General features: G+C 46.2%; 2 protein-coding genes across 2 annotated transcripts; one reads left to right on the top strand and one right to left on the bottom strand.

Annotated features, from left to right (window-relative positions):
• On the top strand, positions 1 to 1,351 carry Pmp34 (Peroxisomal Membrane Protein 34). Its single transcript, XM_077703556.1, has one exon. The coding sequence runs from the start codon at positions 152 to 154 to the stop codon at positions 1,088 to 1,090; it is 939 nt and encodes a 312-aa protein (XP_077559682.1). The 5' UTR covers positions 1 to 151; the 3' UTR covers positions 1,091 to 1,351.
• Tfb1 (transcription factor B1) lies at positions 1,101 to 27,159 on the bottom strand. Its single transcript, XM_077703555.1, has 12 exons — positions 26,662 to 27,159; positions 25,488 to 25,695; positions 23,623 to 23,719; positions 21,938 to 22,097; positions 20,285 to 20,434; positions 18,570 to 18,649; positions 18,066 to 18,230; positions 16,307 to 16,507; positions 8,758 to 8,848; positions 4,900 to 5,015; positions 2,930 to 3,022; positions 1,101 to 1,255 (listed from the first exon to the last, which is right to left on the bottom strand). Exons 1-12 carry the CDS (start codon positions 26,813 to 26,815, stop codon positions 1,166 to 1,168), a joined length of 1,605 nt encoding a protein of 534 aa, XP_077559681.1. The 5' UTR covers positions 26,816 to 27,159; the 3' UTR covers positions 1,101 to 1,165.

The following is a 27,159-nucleotide window of genomic DNA, read 5'->3' as shown; positions in this document are numbered from 1 at the left end:
GGAAAAAAATTCTTTCCTCCATGCCTGGCAGTTTGTCAAGGTTGCGGCGGCGGTATTGTTTCTAGGATCAGCTGGCTGAGCCCTGTCGGCCGCGTCGATCAGGAGACCGGGTGTTTGTTCAATGAAGAGTGAGTGAACCGCTGGTCCCGCGATGGCGAAGAACATTCGTTGGGACAACCTGTTCACGTACGACACCCTCGTCCATGCCGTCGCTGGGGCTGCCGGCAGCACGGTCGCCATGACCGTGTTCTTTCCTCTTGACACGGCCCGCTCCAGACTCCAAGTCGAGGAACAGCGCGAATCAAAGAACACCCTCGCCCTCCTGCGTGAGCTCGTGCGCGACGAGGGACCCCTGACCGTCTACAGGGGTTTGGGACCCGTGCTGACTTCGCTGTGGTGCTCCAACTTCGTCTACTTCTACTCCTTCCACGGCCTCCGGTCTGTCTTCGCCGCGGGCGATGCCAAGCGTCACGGAGCCATGTCGGACCTTCTGCTCGCCTCCGTCGCGGGGGTCATCAACGTGCTCACCACCACGCCCCTGTGGGTCGTCAACACGCGCATAAAGATGCAGGGGGCCAAGGTGGCGGCCTCCGAGTCGCTCCGCAAGCACCCGCGCTACAAGGGTCTGTGGCACGGCCTGCTCCACATCGCCCGCACCGAGGGCGCCTCTGCCCTGTGGTCCAGCACGCTGCCTTCGCTCGTGCTCGTCTCGAGTCCGGCCGTGCAGTTCATGGTGTACGAGGCGCTGAAGCGACGCGCCGCCGAGGCCGGCCTGCCCCTGAGCGGCTTCGTGGTTTTCCTCATCGGGGCAGTGTCCAAGGTGATCTCGACCGTGGCCACTTACCCTCTGCAGCTGGTGCAGGCCAAGCTCCGCTACGGATGCCCGCCCGAACTGGTCGGCAAGAGTCTGCCCGCCATGCTTCTGCACATCGCGAGAACGCAGGGCGTTCCGGGCCTGTACCGAGGCCTCGAGGCTAAGCTGTGGCAGACGGTGCTCACGGCAGCCCTCATGTTCGTCGCCTACGAGAAGATCGTGCGCTTCGTCATGCAGATCCTCAAGCCCACTGTGACCCGCCGCGCTGCCCAGTGAATGAATACTCTGGCTGGACAAGCTTTCTTTATTATTATTACTTCTGGCGCCGCCGCTCCGCAGCTGTGCAGGCGGTCATCTTCGCCCGAGTGACAGCCGACGAGATTGCCAGCTGCTGTATTTGGTGTAAGCTGCTTGCAGGAGGTCGTCCAAGTGCCCCGCCAGCTGCAAATACAACAGAGTTAAAGATAGAAACGGTACATTCTTTTATACCACAAATTTTTTTTAGTAGTAGAAATAAAACGAACAAATTGCCCTGTTTTCGAAAGAGTGCCGTGTTTCAATTCCCTTCCTCATCTTGTATTACCCGTGCGCCACAAATGGTGAGCACGTATGCAGCCACCCCACTGAACATGCAAAACTGCATTTTTCAGAGCCCGCTTCTAAATATTATGAATCTATCGGAAACATCTATTTCCACCAACTCAACACCTGAATACAGACGGCTATTTCAGCAAGCCTCCATTCCCTGTTAAACTGATGTGCTGTGTGACAGTCACACCAGCTTAGGCAAAACAGCAGAATGGTGCTGATTAAGTCCAGTAACTGCCTGTGCATGTTTTCCCACCTGAATGCAGCTGTACTTGCAGCTACGAGATTAGCAAACTGAACTTGAAAGCCCCTTATCTAGATAAACTCCTCACGGCACACACTAGGCTGGATGCAGTGCTTTGTGGGCCGTCCACTCTGCCATTATTTTGAAAAGAAAAGCTTGTCATAAACATTAATGTTTTTTTTTATATTTAATTGGACAGTAGATACTAAGCATGCCTAGATATGCCCAAATTTCCATGCTCTCTTACACTTAACACACAACAATCATTTCTACTTCCAGGTATACCTGCTGAGCTGAAAACACTGCAAACCTTTCTCTCTTTTACTCCATAAAACAGATTTTGTAGCATAACCCAGCCATGCGGGCAATGATGGCTAGAAGTTTTTTGCTAAACATTTCGTGGCAGGTTATCCAAGGACAGGTTTATTGTGTCCACTGAAATTCTATGCATGGTCTTGATGTTTGCGATGCGCCCCAATAATTAAAAACAAGCTTACTGCTGTTGTAGCGAGACACAATACTGAAAAGATAGCATTTACTAGTCTTCATAGAAAATTTGGGTCTCTTTAGGTTGGGCAATAAGCTTCTGAAAAAAGTTCCAAAAACTTATTGCCTTATCTAAAGAGACCCACTTCCACAATTTGCTCATTTAAAACATTTTTTATTCTTTTAAACAAACTAAAACTTCTTCCACATTGATCAAGTGATTACCAAGACCTGGTTCCTCCGTTACATTTCCAGCAGAGTCAGCACGAACTTGGGTCTCTTAAAACAAGAAGCATACACAACCAACATAATCGAGATTGCTACCAGCGTTAACGACACTCATCTGGAAGGTCACAATGTCAACAATGCTGCTGGGGCGGTACTCTCATGTTTTGTTCGTTTTTTGCCCCTTTCAAAAGTGTCCGTTTTAACTAAGCCCTGATTGGCTAAAAGCAAACACCTGGATGTGACGCCATGCAAGCAGACGATTTTTCGTCGCCTTGTTGCTGGTTTGCTGGTGGAACAATAAACACATAAAAGACAGTTTAAAATAGGTTTAGCCGTTTAAAATGTGTTTACAGGAAGAGTTGCGCTAAAGTCAACCCAAAGCCCGCCTACAACTGGAAGTGTTCACAATAAAACAGATGCAAAACGGACAAACACGAGAATACCACCCCTGGATGGAACTTGGCCTTGCGACACGGTGCATTAGCACCACTTGGTTGCAGCAGCGCAGACACTAGTTGGATAAGAGGGCACAAAACACACGGACAAAACACCGATGTGTTACCACTCACATCGGGGGCGTGATGCTCGCGGAGCAGCTTGTCTCGGAATGGCTGGAGTTGGGCGTACTGGAAACGCTCCAGTGTCGCACGCATGTTTACCGCCTGCACAACACAATGAGGTCGAAATTAAGCCAGACACAACCCTTTTGCCCTTTGTTGAGCAAAGGGTTTGCAGATTATGAGTGAAAGTGGTTCTCAGCGGATCTCATTACTACATTTTCCGAAGAAAAGAAAATGCAAAGAAGCAGTAATCCCTCAAAAACATGCAAATCTCAGTGCTGCTTTGCTCTGCCCTTAAGAACACTACTGGTTCACTCTAACAAAGAATAGCCACAAACTTCATCTTTCCTTGCACTCACACTACTGCTAACTGTAGTACAGCTGAACCTCGTTATAACGAACACTGATGTAGCGAATTATCGGCTACAGCAAACTAAATACGATTTTTGGTTGGTCACACTTAATTTAAATGGCACTTATTCTTTTATAACGAAAGTGAAACCATGAGCCGCCCACGATATCGGATATAACGAAGAAATATTTGGCCAGGAGGCTGAGAAAATACTTGGAAAAACCCTTCGGCATCCGAAACTGCAGAAGTATGAAGGCCCTTTTGATCGTGGACAGTGTGGAAAACTTCATCCTGCTCAGTACTGTGAATAGCCACCAGATGAAGATCACATCCTTCATCAAATAAATAAAAATGCAGGCCTGTTTTGTCAAGTGAATTTTGTTTTGTTGTAATTTCATATACTCGCGCTCGGGCCCATTCAGCTTGAAATGTAACAAGAAGAAAGGTAAGGGTTACCTTGTTTATGGTGGATTGGAAGCATAAAAATGCATTTTTGTAACAAGTATTTTGGCGCGAGACAGATCGTCGGTTTGTTACAGCCAATTTTTACCTCTACTGTTATAAGGAATATCGGATATAACGAACTAATTTGCTGTCCCGATACTACTCCATTAAAACGAGGTTCAACTGTACTGTAAACAGCAGGCAGTGGGCAACCAAAATGTATTTTGTAGGCATGGCTTGAATTTTCTGCATTTTACGCCTGAGAATAACTGCCCTTCCAAAAGAAAATCTGTGTTTTCCAGAGATGTGGAGACATAACACTTGTCGGTGGAAAAATTTCTTCGCCAAAAATGCTTCTCGCAATGCTTATTTCAACATAGTACTTTAAAGATGCCACTGGAAAAGCACATGCTGTGACTTCATTTGGATATTATAAGACACATGCATACTTTAGAACGATTCCGTCTGCATTCATTTCCATCCAGACAGCACAACTTCAAGGACACCAAAACACTTGCATGGCGACTGAGAACGTACTTGTTTATACTGAGGTGCATATGAGACGGTACTGTCTGTGAGGTGGTCAAAAGTTCTTATTAACATGCCAGCTAGTATTTATGCTTCCCAGTCCCAGCAACTTCATTTTCTACATACATTGCTGTTCCAACTTGTACCTGCAGAAGCTAAACTAAGTTCCAAAATTTAAAGTGATTTTTCTTCCGGCTGAAAATAGCACCCAGATACCAGGTCTAGTGGTTTTTGTGCACTTATAAAACAGACTTGCATCTAATACCGAGAAAAACGCTCAACAACCATGATCGATGGCGTTCAGATACAGCATTTTTCGTCGTTCAACACCCCAGATAATCCTAGAATTGCCACTTTTTTTTTTAATGTAACACGTTAGGCCCTGTTTGGAAGAAACACTTTTATGAATATCAGACTTTTAAGTAGTGTATCCAGAAAACGTGGCTTATCAATTTCAATTGATTTTACGATCCTGGCTTTGGTGACATTTTTTGTACAAATGGGAAAACAGAAACCCACGCCTGGAGGGGAAAAGCTGTTAACTCGTACTTCTGTACAAGAAGCTATGGCTAAGACAAGCCTGATAAAGTGAAAGGTGAGTGGTGAGCACACGAGTGGGGCGGCGCCGCGAACCGCAGCTTGCCGGGAGGTTCACCTTTTCCTCGAGCTGTGGGGTGGTGGTGGGGAAGCAGGTCCAGAAGTGCCTCAGTAGCTCAAACTGGGCCACGTAGATGCTGCGCAGGTCGCGCTGCACCTCCACACTCACCGTGTCTGCAGGGAGGAACAGAAAGGAACCCAAAAGGGGGCTCGCATGCGAGCACAGCATACGCTCAAGCACAATGCGATTGTAATATTTTAATAAAGGGGACCTGTACCACACCCCCATGGCAACAATGCAGATGTGAAGGATAGCAAGGACTCAAAATCGGTGCAGGAAAAAGGTAGAAAACAGCACAGCACTTTGTGGGCTTCCCAGTACTCACGAAAAAGCGATAGTACTCCGCTCAGGCGTCCTCAAGCCATAGAGTTTCATACAAATACAATAAGAACAAGAGAGGAATCTGGCGCTGCGATTGTCCGTCGCGATGGGTGTGATGGGTAGTTCTGGATTCGGATTACCGCTCGACGGCATGCGAACGTTACTATAGATTCAATCGTGCAGCCAGTTTCGTTTTTGTTTTGGACCTGCATGAACACATTTGCCTATGTCTGAAGAAGCGTTCAAAAATACGTTTCTCCTTTAACTGAACGCCGCACGCGCACTGACGCCGCCCTGAGTGGAAATTTTTGTAACTATAGTTGCGCATCGGGTGGGTTATGAATTCACTGCCGGCACAGCGAGCACGAAAACACAAATGACGGTGCTGAATGCGGCGAAGTTGCCTGTGACTTAGGAGTTGCGGCGCTGCTCATTCAGAAGAGCAATGTATTTTCGAAGCTGATGATGGTTGTGAACTGCTTGGAACAGCCACATTTTTTGTATGAACGTCGGCTCCTACGGCGTAGACCAGCAGTACCGGTGGCTGATAGGAACGCAGCTTGATGAATGTCACTAATTCAGGCTAGAATAACTTCTCCAGAAGTAATCGATTTCTTTTTTTTTTTTTTTCTTAGGATCACAAAACTTTTCTTAACATTAAAAACTACAAGTGCCGAAACATTTACAAATAGTTTTTAAAGAAGTCCACACTCGCTGTAGTTGGCAGCAAATGGCAAACCTACTTGACTCTGCGTCTGCTTTTTATTTAAACGCGCCGTTTTAGTTTGTAAAAATACAGTTTTTGGTCACTAACTTTCTTGTTCGCCATGTAATTTGTAAAAAGAGAACCGGGCAATAAGAGTTCTTTTTGTCAAAAAACACAATTTGCGCAGCCATAGGCCTGTTTCGATCCAACGCAATCTGGTACCAGAACTACCCATCATTACCATCGAAGCGCAAGTGCCACCTTGATGTTCGCATTGACACTAGCGCCAGTTTCCCCTCTAGTTATTTTTCTATGAAACTCAATGCCTCAAGCAACTGAGCAAGTTTATTCCCCACATTCAAAATGTGCTTCAGCACCCCCAACCCCATGCATGGTTCTTGTTCATCAATACAGGCTGTTCTCTAACACGCCCTAAACTGCCTTTCTGCCTTTTTGTCAATCAATTGCAAAGGGTCTTTTTTTTTTTTTTTAAGTCGCAGTGAAGCTTGTTTAACAAGGCCTGTTTAGGGGCTATTTGTTATTTGTCTTGAATTCAAATTTAGGGTGCGCTGCATACTTAGATTAGTGACAGGAACAGTGGACCAGACAAACCATACGTTGGTTTGTATGTTGCTCTGTCCCTATCACTTGTATAAGTATGCAGCGTAAGTAAAACCCCCAAAGAATTGACAGGGCAGCCAAATTGACTCTCCTGTAACCACTGTTCACATTGCCAGTATTGATTAGTTTGTTACATCCCATTCCACCATAACTAGGTTTACATGAACTTTTTCACACCCCCAATCCAAGCATTTAGCCATGAAATGCCTTCGACAGTACCGAATCAATCTTTGCATCTATGTATTAAATACTCTCAATAAAGCCAAGGAAGTTTGCTTTTTTTCTACGTTTGGTAAACGGTCACCACTTTTTTTCCCTCAGCCTCCAAGGTGTTCCTTTTGCTTTCACTGCTGCTGCAAGCCATGTGCTCCCTGGAAACTAAGGAATGCGTCAGGGATGGCTGCGTGCAATGCAGCCATCACTGCCTTTTTTATTTTCCTTATCACTGCATCTGTGGTTTCTTGTGAGGACATAGTGTTGTCAAATTCTTAAAGGTACACTGAAGTGATTTGTAAACATTGCGGGATTACTAGCGCAAATTGCAGTCCGGAGTCCACAGGACATGTTTCGACTACTCTGAGTGCGTTTACACGAATTTATTTAGTAGAAAAATCAATTCGAAAATGCTGTCCTCCTCTCTGCACCCTCGCCCATTTTCTGTGGCGTTTTCGTGCGACGTCAGGAGGAGATGAGCTGGCAATTGGCTGCGCTACTGCATGGCTCGTCGACTTAAGAGTCGGTCGGCCCAGCGTTTAGTCCGCCGGCCGCCGACGGGTCGTCGCAATTCACTCGCTCAGTTGAAACTAAGCCACAACACGTTTGTGAATAAAAGAATGTGCCTTTTTTTACTTTGTTAGTTTGTACACTGTATCGAGCTCCAAGTCCGGGTCGCTCCACACAAGTGCTGCACAAGTGCACCTGCGACGCTTCACACTGACTGGTACACTAGTAGGAAAACCTAAAGCCACTTGGAGGCAGGAGAAGAGTCAGCCAAGTCAATATAGGTACTAAGGAAATAAAATCTACTGAAACTTTTACCGTACAGCGGAAAACTAGGGAGCAGGAAGCACTTTTTTGCGCTGACTGAACAAGCACAGCGGTCAGCAGCACGACCACACATCTGCGAACGCTTTTCCGCCTAAGAAATGCATATTGCTAGACGTGAGGTATTGTGGAAGTTTGGGGGACGCTTACTGGACGAGCGCTATACAACAACTATAATCACCTAAGGTACTTGAAATGCTATAACTAAATAAAAGTGCAAACTGGTCGTCCATTATATACCTTATATATCCAACCTCGGCAGCACTGGCTCGTGGCTAATGGTGTGATGCGCTAGGATTACTGTTTTGCAAGTCACAAGTTCGTATCCCCGAGGGTACTTGCTTTTTTTTTTTCTTGTAATTTGATTTTTTCGTTTGCGGCCGAAGTTTTTTATTTACCATTTTTCGGCCGTAATGCTCACTGCTCCACGAGCGAGTGCGCAGAACGCGCGCAGACTGACACTGACGCGCTAGCGAGTTCTCGTTGGTGTGCTGTTGCTACAAGCACCAACTACTTGCGGGCAGTAGGCACAGGCCAGAATCAGCAGACACTTGACCTGGTGCGAACACGCTTTTTACGATACAGGCATGAGTGAGGCAAGCTCGGAATATGCAGGAAAAGCGCATGGCATTTGAGTGTCTGCAGTGATGCGGAGGGCGTTCATCCACTGCGTAGGCCTCGACTAGTGATTGCTACGATTCCGAGCCGTCCTGGGAGGCTTACCATAGGCACTTTACAGCCGACAACATGGACGAAGCGCGGTGCGACGATTACTGAGATATCGAGAATGCCCATCCAACGATGCCGTGCGATGTCAAGCATGTTGTTTTACAGAACCGAAACTGAAACTTGCTTGAATGCTAACCTTGGACATCGTCCAATCAAGGTGCATCTCCTCCTGTCGTTACAGCCTTTAGTTGGTGCGGCCGCCACAGACTGCGCATGGTAGTTTTTCTTCTTTCGCGCTTTATAAAATAATTACCGACTTATCAACCGGATAAATGATGAAAAGTGTGGTAATTTGAGCCAGTATACGCAGTGCAAGCAAAACCGGGAGCTTGACAAATTTACTTCAGTGTCCCTTTAAAGAGAAACAGTGTGAACAGTGGAGGATGGTTCGAAAATAAGTGATAAGAAGAAGAGTATGAAACAGTGCATCATACCTTTGAGAGGAACCTGCTGCGCGTTCTTCATGAGGGCACCGCCAGGAGACAGTTCACCCAAGACCGACAGAGCGGCAGAGGCAGGCAGTATCTGTTTAGAGGAAGCAAAGCACTACGGTGTAGAGCAATTGCAACCAATAGTGGCCCAGGCTCAGCCCAAAAGCAGGAAAGGGTCGGTTCAGAAGTCGCATTGAACGGCCCACTGCTTTGTCCTCCCTGATCTCGTCAAAATTAGTACCCAATGTGCCAGACCTACACCTGGGCTCTGAAGCAGTGAAAGATTAGCCCTTAACCACTTTGGGTCCTTTAACAAGTGCCGAAATCTGGTGTTTTTTGTCCTTTGTCTCTGCCAGAAGTGCGACTTTTGGAGCTGACAATTAAACAAGTGACCACATGTGTTACTCCACCAAACGCTTTTTCCACTACATCAAATAGGTGAGTGCTATTCTGTCCTGTTTCTTGCGTGATATACACGGTGACTGAAATTTACGTACGAATGAGTACCACAACACACGCTGACCGTTCACTTGTGCGAAAAGACACGCAACAACAGAACAGTGATGACGTCTGTTGTCGTCGTGTCTTTTTGCACAAGTGCACATTCCGTAGGAAATAACAGTCTGCCTGAACCTACACCTTAATAGGCTAAGGTTATACAACACAGGCTCTGGACAATAGCAGTTCCCACAGCAGTGGCTAGCGGCTAAGTTGTTATGCCACTGAGGATCAGTGGCAAAACGCTCAATTTTGGTGCATGTTAAAGATCCCCAGGTGGTCTAAACTAACCTGCAGTTCCCAGCTGCGCTAAGGCAATAATGTTTTAGAACATGGCAAGGCAGGTGAATGATGCAGTCTCCTTGGAAGCCTAGAGGGAGAGGGCGCAGGCTTGTTGATGAGCGAAATTGTCGCCCGCCAGTGAGGTGTAGGTCTAGATGAGGTTAACATTCAGGCAGGGTTGATGTAACAAGAGCAGCTTCAGGGGACAGGGGGTCACCATCCTTGCTAAGACTTCCCTCTCCCCTCACCCCAAATTCTCCAAAATGGAAGAACTAAGACTCACCACCACAAACTAACACCTTTTCTTGTCCAGTCCCCCTCAACCTCAAATTCCCCACTCAACCTCCCTGAACGAAAGTTCTGTTGTCAACCCAGTATTCTCACTTATAACAGAGTATGAACATGACCCCAACTTTCTAATTCTCCTATCGTCATCCCTTCCAATCTGTGGGGGAACCTCAAGGCCAGCAGTTCCTGCCCTCAATAACAAAGGCTGCCAGCTCATCTCGCGATTCTTTGAACAGGGACCCACCCCCACTTCAAATAGATCAATAAAACATTTTATAACACCACCACTGCAGCATACTTCACAGCCCAGGTATGCTCTGTTGTTTTAATTCTAATCCTGATCTGAATTCAAACATTTGGACCACGTTCCATATTACAAATTAGCTACGGTAACAGAAGTGGTACAAATTGTCCTCCGATTTTCGGTCGCTTCTACATGCTGCCACAGTTTTCAAAGGAGCCATGAAGACAAAATACAACTTCGTTTAATTAGAAAGAATAAGCCTTTAATAGCTCTCAATTCCAGCCCTGGAATACACTTTTTTTAACCTGGAAATGGTACGAAATATTTTAAAAACAAATTCTATCCTACAAGACTTACAGGGGAATACAAATAATGTTATAAGTGCATTAACCACATACAATCAAATGGAATTAAAGGCACACCCCTACAATAGTAATCATGTTCCTTCACACTGGCCTGCACTCCCTATCAACTCCAGTTGCCCTCCGCCTGCTCCCCAAGACGTCCCTCAGAGTTTCCAACTGTTATAGTATACACAAGAATTTCCATCGTGCACTGGGTGCCACCATTTTTTAACGATCGATGTGCCGCCATGCGGGCATTTCTTGGGGACTGCGGGGCGGGCAAACGCCGCCGCAGTCGCATGCTGTTGCTCCATGCTGTGCGTGGATATTGCACATCCAAGCGGCATCGAAAATTGGTAAGTGTCATTTATTCGGCATGTCAGCAGCGACAAGTTTAACAATGCGTTAAGGAAAACGTTCAAAGTGTCAGAGAGCTGTCAGGTTTGCCCATAAGTTCCATTCCCCGGCCGCCCGGTGGGCCACCCAACTTGCCCTTTGTCCTGACAGGGGCTACCTCTGAGGCTACGTTTCACCATGCCAGCTGGCCGCCCGACTTTTTATCACCAATGATGCTTATTTTCTTAATTCTGGGCAGCTTGACGTCATTGCCTTTACTTGGCAATGTATGGAATCTACTCGTCCGGGTGTCACTACGCCGTTGTTGGCTGCACCAATGACCAGCGTAAGCACCAAGTGCTCATGCAAGAAAAGTGTGAAGTGCACCACGACAAAAAAAAGTGTCTGCATGTGCAGAGTCTATTCGCTGCACAAATTTCCTGCGTCCCTTGAGTGCCACCATGAAAGGGACCTAAGCCACGAATGGGTCGTCGCGCTGCATCGGAAAGACTTCGACCCTAGCAAATTTGCCAGAGTAAGTAAAGTCGTACGCTGCTTTTGCAGGGGTGAGACAGCTGAATGATATTTGGGAGCAGTTTCTGGAGCAGCGAAATCTCGATTTTGGAGCAGAAGAACCTTGATTTGGAGCAGAACGACATTTATTATGTCACCTTAGGAGCCTAACGAATCACATTTTTGGCAACTCGGGAGGGAAAGTGCAATTTTTAACCGGTTTTGAATGTACATAACACTGAAACAGCCTTTCAATAAAGTTTTTTTCTACCAGAGTATCACAACGTATAAACTGCACTACCTTTTTACAAATTATTTTTAAATCTTTAGGCTCTATGCATGAATAGCGTATGGAGGGCCGCTGAAAATATCGAATAGAAAAACTAAGCAGTCGTAAGGCATTTTTATTAGCATGTGAATGCTGAAATTATTACTTTTGTAATCCCAGACTTGGCTTTACACACAAATGTAATGCCATGGCAAAAGTTGCGTGAAGCGACATGACAGTCGTCGCACTTCACCAGCCCTCCTATTTCAATCCTCAATATGCACGCTCATTACTATCGAATTTGAGTAACGTTGGTATGTTTAGCCACCTCCCTCTTGGCATTAAATCTCACTTCAGATAGATGAACCATTAATACTAGCGTGCAATAATAGCTTGTCCCGCTATCGAATACTGCTCCAACATTTTGCGGCAATGTAGCCTGCGCCGCCACTTCTGCAGTGTCGATCGTCCCGTTCCCGCCGCTCGCAAGTTCGCTGTCAAAGGCAGCAATAACTCTGCGTTTTATAACCGCAATGGGTCCGAAATTTCACTTTAAGCACGCACTGCGCCTCACACTCAAGGCTGAAACACGGCTAATTCGCGAGCACCGCGTTGTTTCTGATGAACTCCGGTGTTTCGAGTCGCGCAACTTCCCGCAACAGATCAAACGAATGAATGTAAACCCAGCCGCCCCCATAGCCAAAACCACGATAGGAATAGGCAAAGAGCGCTCTGCCTGATAAACCACAAGCAACTGCTTCGCCTGGCGGCTATATTTTCCAATCTTCACCACACCAAGATGGCGGCACCAAGTAATGTCGTTCTAGAGATAGTTTGTCGCCTCAGCACACATAAGCATTTTTTCTACAGGACTTTGTGATGGTTGTCGATGGGAAAACTTTAAAAACTCAAAGAATATAAAATGTGCAACCCTACATCGTGACGCTTTTTTTTATTGAATGACCAACCAATTAAACTTTCACAAACAGCATCACCTTGGGGGTGCTGGAAAATTATCAGTAAGCACTTTCCCCCACTGAAACTGACGGGAGCGTTAAAATCCTTGGCTCTCAGACTTTTCAAGCAGTTTGGTGCAATTTTTGCAATTTTCAAGCTTTTGGAGCAGCCTGGCGCAGGAAAATAAATTTGTATCACAACTGCGCTATATGCACAGCTGTCTCACCTCTGCTTTTGGTAGCGCTGTTTATTACCCCTAATGAGCAAACCTTATCACACATTTTTGTTCTCTGGAGGTATGACCGGTTCATTTCATCGACGGGAAGCCGACCAAAATCAACCCGACACCTATGCTGCAGGTCGGGTACGCTAAAAAGTTGAGTCGAAAGCGAAATAGGAGCGTCGCAGTGGCAAAGCACGCCCAGTTGTGTCGGCAAATATGCCTCCTACGTACGCTCAGAAGTCAGTGGGTTGGCGCATTCAGCGAATGCCTTCAATCCCCCACACGGTATTTTGTAAGCCATGCTTACAAAATACATTTTGGTTGCCCACTGCCTGCTGTTTACAATACAGTAGAACCTCGTTTTAAAGTATCGGGGAAGCAAATTAGTTTGTTATATCCGATATTCCTTATAACTAGGGGTGTGCGAATATTCGAAACTTCGAATATTCGATTCGAATTTTTTGGTATTCGATTCGATTCGAATGACACTTTTATGGTTCGAAATATTCGAACCACCCAAAAAAAAAAAAAAATCAGAGCGTATCTCAACAGCAAAGTGGCGAAGCATATACACGGCGAACGGTTCGTGCTTTCGCAGACTGTATCGGGGTTGTTGTTTTTTGCTCGCGAAAACACCCTGCGCACGCCCAACGCGCGCTGACACCGCCGGAAAACCACCCCCACGCTGCGCGCGGCGCGGCCGGCGGCGTCAACATGGCGTCGGCTCCAGCCGCGAAGTGGCGCGGGCGCTCGAGCGACCGTTTCTAACCGCTCTTTAAAATGCGGCTCAAGGGAGACACGAAGTTACTTGTGCGGTAAAGGAGCTCATAATGCAATCGAAAACGGTACTATAAAACATCATCCGCGCCGCTAGAAAGCGCCCATAAAATATTTGCCGGGGTGCTAAGCCTAACCATCTCCGGCGGAGCCAAGCCGGCTGTCTCGATCTCATCGCAAGTAGTCAGGCTCCTCCATTCTGCCGCGCGCGTCGTGCGTCATTTTCTGACCGAGGTAGGCGCCACCGCGGGCGCGAAATCGTCGATGCGGGCGTGAAAATACAGCGCTCGCAGAGCCGAGGCGAGCGAATCGCGTGCAAAAACGCACCATGCGGTTCACGCTTCACTGTTGCGGCGTGTAGCGAGCTTGGGCACAGCGAGTGAGGAGACGAGCGCGAAGCTTTACGTGCTCCAGAAAGGACTGCTTTGCGACATGGGGGTTAAAAAAAGCAGAAAAAATCACGAATGTCTTCACGCGAAAGTAAGAGAAGAAATAAACGAAAATTTTTTTCAGCGTTCAATTTTTTGGTCTGTGTTGGTTCGTACGAATTTCGGATGATACGAATATTTTTCGCGGTCCCGCAAGATTAGTATCATCGAGATTTTACTGCATCCGCGCGCGGCAATGTGCACGGGCTCGGGCATGCCAGCCACTAGTGTCTCAAGTGAGCGGCTACTTTCGGTATCTGGTGAGTCGTGACGAGCAGGAGGTTGTCACTGCTCCCCGAACATGTCGAGCAGTTAACCTTTCTCCATGTTAACATTTAAGTGAGTGCAGACCTTAACCTGTTGAGTGCAATGGTATGGTGTAATTTCTAATTTTACTTTGTATGATTTGTTGTGCAATAAAGTTGCAGTTTTTGCGTCTCTAGATGGTGAAAACTTTAATTTTACAAAAAACAATAAGTATTCGTATTCGAAAAATATTCGAAAAATATTCGATTCGATTCAAACTTTGTTTTTATTATTCGAATTCGCTTCGAAATTAAAAAATTGATATTCGCACACCCCTACTTATAACAGTAGAGGTAAAAATTGGCTGCAGCAAATCGACAATCTGGCTCGTGCAAAAGTACTTGATCTAGGCATGGCTTGCTGCTGTCAGTGCACAAACAAGTTGTCATTTAATATGCGCTCTCAAACTTCATACTGGGTTGGTTGTGTAGCCTCACAGGCAGCCCCCGTCAGGACAAAGCATGTGTGGGGTGGCCCGGGTTGGGAACGGAATTTATGGGCATACCTGACAGCTGTCGGACGCTTTGCACATTTTCCTTGAAGCACTGTTAAACTTGCCGCTGCTGACATACCGAATAAATGACACTTACCAATTTTCAATGCCACTTGGATGTCTGATATCCACGCAATGCACGGAGCAACAGCGTCTGACTGCGTTGTTGTCTGCTCGCCCCGCAGTCCCCAAGAAATGCCCGCATGGTGGTGCACCAGTCGCCAGAAAATGACCGACCCAGCAAAATTCTGGTCTATACTAAAAGGAAATCTGTCGCTGCAGTCATGAATGCCATCATAACAGCTGGAAGTACTGCTCTCGCACTTACTTGGCCTGGCTTGCGACATGCCTTCTTGTGAACCTTGACATCAAAAACAACAACATAGGCGACATTTTTTTGTTGTTCTTGTTCAGGTTTCAAGAAGCTTTTAAAAATTTCGGACAAAGAAGTTTTCATTAGCTATACCTTTACATCATATAAATAACTTTACCTCTTTTAAGACCAATAATTCCACAGGCAACTTCGAACCATTTGGAGAGCCATGACAAGTGTGATGAAACACTTCTTTGTGGTACATATTCACATGATCGTTGAAGTGTGGCTCCCATAAACAGATTTCCCTCTACACTTGGATAAAAGTGTATAACATCAACGGGAGTTGGCCCGGGCACTTATCACAACAACTGGCTGTATTTCCGCAAGCCACAAAAAGGTCGTTATTGCAAGTATTTTGGGGCGCACAAACTATACGGAGGCGCAAAATCAAGACCAGCGAGCTTAATGTTCTTGCCATTGTACATTTATGGAGACAAACTTGGTAAGAAAAGCAGACGATCTTTGTGCATGAAGCGCAATCTCCTTTCAAATGTTGCACACAATGACGTCCTATCTTTGCCACTTGGCGGAGCCATACACAACATTGCGCTGTTGTCGTTCCTAAATTGTACCCGACTATTGTACATATTCGTATAAAACTCTGTGGGAATCGTGGAGAACCGCAACCTGCGATCCCGAGCTGGTGCGCGCTTCGGGGAGAGACACGTTGTGCTGAAACCGGTCCGGCGCTCCGCTGGTTTGTTGGCGCCCCCGAAAGATGGCACCACCGGCCCGTGCGCTGCATAGACGTTCGCGCGCAGAAGACAGAGAGGGAGCGGGAGAGTGATCGGAGACCCGGTCGGGTGATTTCGACCGAACAGCGTGGGGGTGGCGGCGGACCATGTATCTCAGGTGGGAACTGTTATCGTCGCGCGCCATGAGTGCCTGCCTCCCGTTTGCAATCACGACCAGAATGGCGTGATTCGTGAACACCGTCAAGCTTTGTGCTCGCATGCTTTGGGAGTTCCCAAATAAATGGCTGTGCTTCGGCATTACTGTCTACTGTGTTCTCGTACAGGTAAACCTTGCTGGCCGCCATAGGTCCGGGGGTCCACCTGAATGACACACCGGGAGCTCGCGTGGTGGCCTACGCTGGAGTAATGGCTAGGTTGCACCAAGAACCCCACAATATTCCACAGTACACAGTTCACATAAGGTGACTGACATATTTGTGCAATGTGAAGAACACGGTTTTGTGCAAGAACACGTTCAAACTCACCCCCTGCACCGAGGGGTTCCACTGGGAGAGCTCGCGCCGCAGTGTGGCCGGGTCGGCACGGACTTCTGGTGCAGCCGACGTGTCACCCAGGGTAGGGCCTCGCTGGTGTCGCTCCCCGTGGCCCAGGCGCACGGGAAAGCCACACCCGGACCCGCTCCCACCCACCAGGTCTTCCAGCTGGGTCTTCTCCAGCACTTGGGCCTGGCGGGCGGTACCAAAGACATCTGTCACCGTACAGTGGACAATCACCTGCTACACACTGGCACGGTGTTCACAGCTACAGAAACACAGACTAACGGCCGAAAACTGTATTAAAGGCAGGAGAAGCATTGTCTTCTAACAAAATAAACAATTTTCCAAGCCCGGCACACACTTCTGAGTCTCACAGTGGCGAAACAGGACACATGAACAAAACTGTGAGCACAGGAGCGTCGCACATTCTGTTTATAGTTTGTAGTCACAAAACACTCAGCTGGAGGGCAGCCCTCACCGCGTGTTTGCTTAATAGTTGTACGTTAAACGCCTTCTTTTTTGCTTTTGAATGCTCACAGATGAATTTGATATGAATTAAGGGTTGGTTGAATTCACATCTGCCTGAAGCACTGGGAAACTGTTCCTTCATGCCCTTATTTGCTGACAAATTCACTGCACCAGTAAGAAACACAAAGAAAAACCTCACAAATTCTCAGCCCATTTTATTTTATTTTTAAAACCACAAGTGCCTGCCATAGAAAACAGGTTTTTAGTTTGCTCTAAGTGCCAACTTACATATGTGCTATTGCCTCTCAAACTGCTCTTGCTGCTTCTGAGAACCACCTTATTTTCAACAGATTCAAATGAGTGACACACCAGCTTTAGGATGGGAAAAACTGCAATGCATGCCGTAAAATTTGCTACAAAGTTCTTCACATGGCTTTGTTCTTTTTGTGTGATGGTAAGCACTAATACTCAACAGACAGTGTGAGATATCGGTTGAGAGATTTCACTGTCCTGCTGTGTTCAGAAACACTGTAACCAATAGGTGCACTTGTTACTTGTATTCAGCACCACTGAAACTGAAAGACTCACACAAATCAAAAACTTCACTTGAAAGAAATATATAAATATGCACAGAATTCACAGCCAAACTGCCCCAAGTTGCTTCTTGATCATATTGTATGTATAAATAAGTAAACAATAGGTTTCCTCCCTCTCTTTTTTGCTTATAACTTTGTCCATTTGTTTTATTCCAGAGCGTGTAACCAGAGCAAAATTTCACCAAGCTATATTTAGCGTCTCTTTGATGTGTTGTAAGTGCGAACTTCTGATGGTACCATATCATCACACCGACTGCGAGACACATACTGCATGCGCGAAGTTTACCCTTCTTAAGCTAGCCCCCATACAACCTTCCCACGAGCATTATTTGATCCTTAAGTCAAAATGAAACCACTACAATCCTGTGCACAAATGTTACGGTGACAAACAGTCCATTATTCCCACAAATTTGTTATAGCTTCAAAAATAAAATTTTTCTTGCAGCGGCTACTCCTTGCACTTGGCATTTGTGGCTCTAAAAATCGCAGCATTCGAGCCTCGCAGCAAGAACTTGCTCTTTTTATCCTTCGTCTTCCTTTCTGCACTGGTACCATGCTGAAGTTGAGGAAATACCAACTAGCGCAGCTTTCCTCCTTAAATCGCATGCTTTGCAGCAACAGGGTTCTCCTCCTGAGCCTGTGGAAATACCAACTAGTGCAGCTTTCCTCCTTAAATCACTTACATGCTTTGCAGCGACAGGGTTCTCCTCCTGAGCCTGTGGTGGCGGAGTGTCCTGGCTGGCTCCGCACGCCTTGAGCACCATCATGGAGTGGTGATTGAACCTACGGATCATGGAATGATTTGCCGCACTCCCGGCAGACGGCGCTGAGCCGGGGGTGTCTCGTTCCTGGATGGCACAACCGCGGACAATCAACGCAGACGTCCCACTTATTACTTACCGTGAACAACAATCAATGGCCAGACAAAGACACAAGAAATGGCTTTTCTTCATTTCTTCCCAATTCAGAAAATATAAAAATAATATTTGTAAAATACAGATCAGGCTGCACAACCACATTCTCAGTACCTATGTGCACCTATACTCAAGCTATAGTTTTTCTTCCCCTACTTTAGTCGAAATTGCTTGGTCTCCTTTCGTTGGTAAGAGTACTTATCATTTTTAAATTGTCGGCATGTTTGCCTTGCACAAACTCAAAGCGTGCCTTGAAAATATAAGGCTACTTACACTGTACGAGTCGATGTCCTGGAAAGATGACACATCAACGAAGGGATCCCGAAACCCGCGAGCAATAGCCTCTTGTATGTCTAGAGGGAAACAAGGGAAGAGTACCAGGAACAGCACTGAACAGTGGTGCAGCAGAAAGCAGCAGAAAACAGTGCAGAGCATACGCGTGTGCACAAGACACTGACAGCAATACTGGAGTTCACATGTGCCTAGGCAATGCACGTTCAGAGAGAGCACAAGATTTAGAACAGGATTTGGATGCAAGCTCCAATGGCATGGTGCAGAATAACAAAATAAATTTTAAGTAATTGATTCATGGGGGTGTAATGCATCGAAGCTACACCTGGCCTATGAAATGCGCTGTGAAGGAAGGCTTCAGATTCGTTTAGAACACCCAGGGATCTTTCACATGCCAAAATCTCTACACACGGGCATTTTTGTTTTTTTGCCTCCACTACAAAAATGGCCGCCACATTTGTGCCACAGTTATTACTACAAGAGGCCGCGGATGGGGCCCATCAACATCAGTGCAGACAAAACTCCCCCTTCTGTAAAACTATACCACAAATGCATGTTTGAAGGACTCTAAGAGAAAGGAAACAAGTACATTGATGCAGGCTAGATTACCATGACCAACTAGAAAATGTACCACACCACACAGCGAGCTTGTGCACAAAAACAAAGAAGCAGAGACCAAAGAAGAAGTCAACCAAATCAACCTGAATCAAACAGTCGGCGAATCGAATGCTGCGCTGTTGGTCGGCCTATATGCATGCTCAGCACTGTCCTTTAGAGAAACACACAAATTACATTCGGAACATCAATGATCAAGCCTGAATGATCTAGGGGAGTGAGGAATGTGACAAAATGCTTTCCTTTCAAATACAATGGCCGGGTCTGCCCTACACATCATAGGTCCCCCTTGCTCTCAGACAGGTATTATGATTCAGTGCACCAGTACCCTGTGAGCGCGCGATGCAAGTTTGGTGCCCTGTCATGCATCTCTCTGGAGGTGAAGCCTCCACATCGACAGGTTTCAACAAGTTGGGACGTGACTGTCGCGCAGACCACTAATGATGATTCATGCCTGCAGCAGTTGCAAAATCCAGAACAAACCGGTTCTTGCGGCAGCGTGTTCAGACCTGCCTCTGCAAACGGATGCCACCCGCTGAGAACCCTCCTTTCGCCCCTCTGTCAGTGAGCTGGCTATCACAGGATTTGGGAAGGGTGTTCTTGTGTGTTGGTACTTTGTTCAGGATGTGCGTAACACGCTGAAAGGCTGTGAACCGTTACCCCTTCTGTGCATAAATTCCACCCTTTCAGCAATTTGTGTCAGCCCGCCCCGGGCTCCTGTCGAGAACGTTGCTCTGCCTGAGTCATACTGTAAGCTCACCAGCGGGGTGCTGTTCCTGTATCATGCTACTCTCGCATCAGCATGCATTAAACAGTTAAGCTTTGCTCTCTGCTTTTTGTCGTCAACACCAAGGCAGTTCTCCTGCTCACTGCTCATCCACCACGCTACCACTACATGATGGAGGCAACAAAGCTTGGTATGGGGACATCGTCACCAATGTAACATGGGGTAGGATAGCCGTATGAAATCAGGCACCAGCAGAAAAACAAACGGTTTTAAGAGAACATACACCTTTAGACCCCAAAATAATCTCTGACTACACTCCAGGAACATTTGGTCTTGCAACAAAGGGAGGCCTCACCTTTGTCATCATTGCGAGCACAGTCAGAGAACAAGTCCCGCGTGCCTGTGTGAAGCCTGTCTCGGTGAAAGTAGTGGGACTGGAAGAACCGCGTCCAGAACTCAGACTCCGTCATGCGGTCGGGCACGTTTTCCAGGTGCTTCCGTTTCACTGCGAAAGGGGAATCCCATAGGTAACTGCGTGTGGCTGTCGTACAGGCTGTGCTTCAAGAGCTGCCCATTTCAATGAGAACATTCACTGTGAAGTCACAATAAGAATAGCCCTGTATAAAGAGCGAGAGGTGCCAATATAAGGCCCTTTTCATTTATAAAGGTATTACCCTGTTGCAGAATACAATCAAGCTCATAAAGCCACTTGTAGCATTTGCCTACAATTCATTTTGATTTGTCCTATGTTATTTCACTGCAGCTGTTAATTTCCTTACCACTATAACAGTGGAGTTGTACTTATTAACAGCTAGTGTGGCCAAGTGATTATGACTCCCACATTGGAAGTAGTGGGCATAGGTTCAATCCCCAGTACTGACGAGTACGCTTTATTTTTCAGATCTGTGCTACAGGTGTCCATGCACAGATACATGCTGGCACGCACAGTGAGGAACTACTACAAAAACTTCTTCCCTAAAAATGCTGTAAGTGCACTAACCGTATAACGGACTAGTCAGAGTTTTTTAAAATAGGAAGTATGAAACTCTCCCACAAAGCCTATGTATCGAGAAGCGTCTCCTGATGGTGGTGGTGGTGGTGGTGGTGCTCCTGATCTGAACCTGACCCCTGTGATTAGAGGTGTGCATACTGTGCTGCCATGTATCTACATGAATTTTAAGTGCGAATGCACTTTATAAGCGACCCCAAACCATCCACCGCCGGCGGCAGCGGCGGCAGCGGCGGCGTCGGCGGCGGCGGCGGCGGCGGCGGCGGCGTCCGCAGTCCTCCTCTCTATATATAAAAAAAAACAGCATCCGGCGCCAGGTTTCGATCCGAGGACTTTGCGGCCGCAGCGCGACGCTTTACCGACTAAGCCACGGACGCGACGCTGATATCAGTGTTAGTAACGCGCTTTATATCTTTAACGCATTCAAACTACGTCGTCAGCGGCGTGCGTTGGCGACTCAGCGGCGTTATAGCGGCTTGATAACTGCGTGGTGTACACGTGATACTACAAACCCGATGGAAGAGATGGAAGAGAAGGCGGCGAGGCGGTGGGCTGCGGGGGCCGAGCGCAAGCGCCGCAAGCGGGCCGACAACCGTGCATTCGCACTTTCACATTCTCCCCCTCGGGGAAATGCGGGGGAATTTTTTACTAGCATACAATGCATTGCAATGCTTGACACGGCAATCAAATTGCCAGGTTTCCAAATGTCCAAACAGCCTCTTTTTTATTGTTGAGCGAAGATTGAGTATGTTTAAATATCCTGATAATTCAGCTGCAGAAAATTTTGCTTACTGTGGCCACACAATATATACACCTCTCCTCATGAATTGGGGGCAAATGAAGGATGCTTTTTGGAGGGGAGGGGAGTAACTCCACATATATTGAAGAACTCTGCAACTTGTAGGTTCCCATTTAAAGCAAACTTAAGTCTTGAGCACTCCCCTACAGCAAAACATGTTTAACAAGCCAGCCAGGCAATAAGACAAAGTAGGCGCCTACCGGCTGGATAGGTCCTGAATATGGAATCGATGATGTCTGCCGTGAGGTTGTACTTGAGGCCCTCAGAGCCATCCGTCTGCGGCTGCACGTCGACGAGAAAGGCCGCCGACACTCCGACCGGCTGTGACGACGGGGACTCTTGTGTGGTGCCCGTTTTTTTCTAGGAAGTCAAGAAAGATAGGAAAAGAAATAAATGTGCCATCAAAACAGTAGTGCAAACAAAAAATTAAACTGAATGTAAATACTGAGAGTTGCCAGTTACAAAACAAAGCATGGTTACCACCAATTAATTAGCGTGGTCTTTGATATCTCCCAAAGCTTGGAACTCATTACTGGGGTGATTTGACCTGAAACAACGTAAAGTGTGGATGTGTGACATGTGACGCCAGTGCTTTAAAACTACAGCTGAAGGTCACTCGGTTGTTCTAGAAGTACTGCTGCCTTCCCAATGTGCTGCAGTTTGGATTCACTGCGCTCAGCCAGTCAGTCAGTACAAGTTATAAATGTCGCTGCAGCCTTTTCCAAGTTTCATTGTTTGAATTTCCGTCTTCCACCCTACAATCACTGACTGTAAATGTAGCCCAATATTTATGCTTCTACAATAAAGGTGTTTACAACAAGCTGATAAGCAGGCTTACAACAGCTAACACACAATATAGCAAGGTCTGGGCCTACCAATGTCAAAAGCTTGGTAGCTAAAAAGCATGGTTCACTGCAACAATTGAAGTATTTGACGGGCATTTCTGAACGGATGAGACGAGAATTATCTATGCAATTAGCATGTAGGTTTGTAAACGACAGTCACCAAGCATTCTGACTGTGCCAGAGCTAGGCCAACCAGCCAGCCAGTGCACCCAAAATAGTGTGGATAGCCTCCAATTATTGAACAGGTGCATGAATCCAATTGATGTGAGACAGGCAACACGATATAGCACAAGCTCCCATCGCCAAGATGCACATGTTTGCGTCACCACGAGAAAAGGAGGACAGAACGCGCTTTGGATGAAAACTTTTTACTCACTGCAAGATATGCTGGACACAAGGTACAATACCAATGTTACAGCAACACGGAGAGTGTGCTGGGAAATTCAACTTGAGTTAGAATTAAAAAAGCTGTTCCAAATATTTCACGTCATCATGGTAGCACTACACTGTTTTGCATCTTTGCATTTTTGCTCCTAATGATGCAGTGGATTCGAATGTAATAACTAAAAGTTCAGTGCACTATCAGTCTAGCACACTTCAGCTGTAAATGAACAACTCAATCGTGAGCGAGCAAGCCCAGTATGGACACAACAATGTAATGCAAAAAGGTTGTTTTCCTGAACTTGCGTAGCAAGTTTTTATTTCTTGTCCACTTTTTCTGCAATCTCCTGGTTGTGACAGCTTATTTTCAACATACCGAGTCAGGAAAACTGAGGAAAACTGATAAGAAAAGAAGAAGACCCTTCGCATAAAAAATCGCCTGGAAGCACCCAGAGGCCCTCTTTTAAATGTTCCAATGGGCTGAGGAAAACATTTGGGGTTTATTCCCTTTTTGTCGAGACTGATAACCGAACATTGCATATGATGACAGCTGACATGTGTACACACGAACACACACAGAAACTCACCCTTCAGTACAAACCGTACAACACATTTGGTTCACTTGGAACCAATTGTATTTATGATGAATTAATACTCACCGGAGCATGGTTGGCCCAGAATTCCTCAGGTGTGATCACTCGACTGACAACCAGGTTCCTGTAGAGCTCAAATAGGCGTGGGTCTTCCTGAAGAATTCTGCATAGCGAAAGAAGTTTGTGTTCCACAGTCAGGCGCAAAGGCAAGTGCAGGAAAACACAGTGGCCCTAAAATAAAAGTGAAATAAAAAATCTCGCCAATTTCAATAACAAATTAGACACTTTCCGAAGATTGAAATGCAAAAGCGTTTTGACAATATACCGGTGGTCAAACTTGTGCACAAAGACTGAATGCTCACCAGAGAAACACAAAGATTGAAGAACTTGGGAACAACAATGATGCATATGACAAGGTCAAGAACATGAGATGATCAACGGGAGGCTGTTTCCAGATTACTCTTTCAGGCTCAAGCTTCCCTCCATGAGATGAAGGCTTGCTAGTTTACAAAAGCAGGCTTGCAGAAAATTTAGTCAGCAGTGCCTGAAGAACACAACAAAAAGATTTCAGAGATGTAAGAAGGTGCATTGGTACCATATTCACAAAGCAGCCTACAAGTGAACTTTGACTAGAGAAGAACACTTTGGAATCCTTTTAGGACTGATAAGAAAAGAAGAAGACCCTTTAACCCGTTTCCCTTCAAACATATACCTGCCGGGAAGCTTGTAGAAACATGCAGTTTGTACACAGAAATGTAAAGGCACAACAGACTGCAGAAACCGAAAAGGGCATTTAAGTCAACATGTATGCACTTAAGGTGCCCTTCTATGATTACTGGACTGGTAGGCACCCACAGCAGTGAAAAAAAAAAAAATGTAACGAAGATTTCGTGTCAGTACTCCTTTAATGTTTGTGACTGACTGTTCCAGCCATATTCCCTGTAAAACACACCTGGGGACTTTGCCATTGACAAAGTGGTGTTCATGCATGCTACCAAAGCAATCCAATTCTGTACTTGATATTTACATCAAGTCAATGATTAGAACGTCTGATACACTTGTATCAGGTTCCCATTTCCTTGCCTAGTCTTCTTCCCTCAGCCTCCTTCCTGTCTAGGCATGTGATGCCAATTTGTGCGCAGTGCTCAAGTGAAGAATCGTGTACACAGGTCATTTATGTTTTCCACGTCAACACAGGCCTCGACTACCGTAAAGTTCCGAGCGAACGCCCACCCCCCTTTAGGGATGAAATATTCAATTTACTAAAAGGCCCCAATGATCGCCCACCCCTTAAAATCGATGTTCTTAGCGCTGATGAGTGAACAAAATAAACGCGAATTATCTATTCATGTGTTGAAGCGGTCACTAATTTGTCCTTTCCGCACTTGAGCCAAGAGTTCACCCATCTGGTATTTTTTTTTTAAATATCTTCGCAGTTTTGGTTGGCAGTGCAGCCACAATTTTTCTGGTTTTTCACACCTGACCCAAAAGATCGCCCATCCTGCATTTTTCACTTGACATCTCTGCACTTTGGGCAAGCATTCTTTCGGAACTTTACGGTAGTATGAAAACCATGACCAGAACGCTGTGAACTGCCTCAGGGTTGAATTTTCTGCATAGCCACTTTTGACACTAAAAAAAAAGAGTTTTTGATTCTGGAAAGAGGCTTCCAGTGACACGACTAAAGTCACAGCTGCACCACTGGTAAGTACGTAAAGCGGCACCACAGCCCCAAGCCGCTTTCTTTGTTTTGTTCTATCTACCAGGTTGACCACTGTCACCACTGCGGGAGCTCAAGTCTCATCCCCACTAGAACCGCATCTGAGAGGCTCCCGTACAAGCTTCAAATGGTACCAAGCCACAACAATGCAGCTAAACTGAAACACTGATGTCGCTTGAAGTCACAAAGCGAAGGTGTCGGCATTGTGCACCTGTTTTTCTCTTCCAGATCAGAATTCAGGGTGCGCTTGAACTTTGGCAACAGCTGCTGGAGCAGCTCCTTGACACTGTTGCGGTCTTCCAGCTGGGCTTGTGTGCCCATAGGGTTGACAAAATGGAACGTGGTGGCCGAACCTTCCGCTCCATGCAGAACAACCTGCAGCTGCACTTTGGCCTTGCCTTCCGGCGATATCTTCTGCACTGTGAGGAGAACAGGAAGATGAGCTCGATAAAGGCCCGTTCACATTTGCGATGTGATTTCTGTTGCTTTAGTCGCCCAGCGATCGTTTTTGTCGTTTGCTCTCAACCAATTTTTGTCGCCAGGCGACCGAAGCGACAGAAATCGCGTTGTTTGTCACAAGTGTGAATGTGCCTTAAGAGAACAGGTGGTTGTGAGCTACCTAATTATACACAAATATAAACCTAGACTTGCAGTTCAGCATTTCAGGCGCATACACACAGAACTGACGGCCACACTATTTCTACGCAGGTGAAACACCTCTGTTAGGCTGAATCCATTATGGCATACTGAACAAACTGACTGCTCGTGTTTTGTCCATCATGCCAAGTATATCCTTTCGGGAGCCACACAGTGCATTCTTTTGGTAGACAACGACTATCTAGAAAGTGGGCAGTTTTAAACGCTTTCTTAATTGCAGTTCCTTTATCATGAAAACATTATTTCGATCCAAACAAAGCTTCACTGAGTTATGAACTGCCAAAACCTTTAAATAAGGCACTTCACGGCACCTTTTAATGCAAAGGGAAGACTGAAAATGAGACGTACGAACGGCTGCACATGCAAACAAGTACTAGTAATCACATGGGTACTTGTGCTCATCACCCTGCTGAAATGAGAAATGCACTTCTGTTCGGAAAATGTCAAACGGCTTTTTATAACATTTAAGCCCGTTGTTTAAATTCACAGCGAAGTCGTTCTGGCTCATTCTCACATTTAGCTCAATGATCTATTTCTGTTAGCCCCAAAGTTTCGGCGACCGGTTAACGACAGCTCCGAAGTAAGCAGCGTGCCTGAAGGATTTTTGCGATGTGTTTGTGTCGTAAAATGACAATAAAAGAGGTGTCAACAGCCCAGCATTGCGACCACGAATAGCAGTTAGTTATCCAGCATTGCGTGACAGTCAGCAACCATGCAGGCATACTCACTTTTGATGTCTGCATACTTGTGGCTCACGGAAAACGAATCCTTCGCCTCCAGCATCCACGCAATACGCTCTGCCATCAAGTAGAGCGTCCCGTTGTTCTTTTTGTAACGCACATTGCTCACCATCAAAAGAACGTCTTCCGAGGAGGTACCCATAGCCTCGGTGTGATCGGATAAGCGCTTTCGAACAACAAGCGATGACCAAGTTTGTCAATTCACACGTCAAATGCAAATATCACCCCCTAAGCCGAAACCAAACTTGGAGCCATGCCGGTAGTAGCGTGAAGCTACGGTTACAGGTGCTCACCAGTCAAGGCAGCTTATTGTGCGATTAGTTTTTCATTCAGCAGTTCTAACGAACCAGTCATGGCAGTCTTCACTCCAACGTAACACAATCGAATTTCCTGACATTAAAAGATTGCCATGAGAAATAATTTACTTTGAACAACGCATTGTGAAATAACCGCATGAAACTCGTCTTCGATTGACTTTTATTTAAC

Source organism: Haemaphysalis longicornis, unplaced genomic scaffold, assembly GCF_048455015.1.
Source record: "Haemaphysalis longicornis isolate Haplotype H1 unplaced genomic scaffold, Haemaphysalis longicornis Haplotype H1 scaffold_3, whole genome shotgun sequence".
In the NCBI taxonomy this organism is placed as follows: domain Eukaryota; kingdom Metazoa; phylum Arthropoda; class Arachnida; order Ixodida; family Ixodidae; genus Haemaphysalis; species Haemaphysalis longicornis.
This window is presented reverse-complemented; position numbering and strand designations above follow the sequence as displayed.

Bases quoted from the DNA above. Each gene is read 5' to 3' on its own strand.
- Pmp34 (XM_077703556.1), top strand. From the start codon at position 152: ATGGCGAAGAACATTCGTTGGGACAACCTGTTCACGTACGACACCCTC.
- Tfb1 (XM_077703555.1), bottom strand. From the start codon at position 26,815: ATGGGTACCTCCTCGGAAGACGTTCTTTTGATGGTGAGCAATGTGCGT. The intron at 20,435-21,937 runs GTAGGCGCCTAC...CCCCTTTCGCAG, and splicing joins ATTCAGGACCTATCCAGCCG to TGAAACGGAAGCACCTGGAA. The intron at 18,650-20,284 runs GTGAGGCCTCCC...GTTTCCCTCTAG, and splicing joins TGCTCGCAATGATGACAAAG to ACATACAAGAGGCTATTGCT.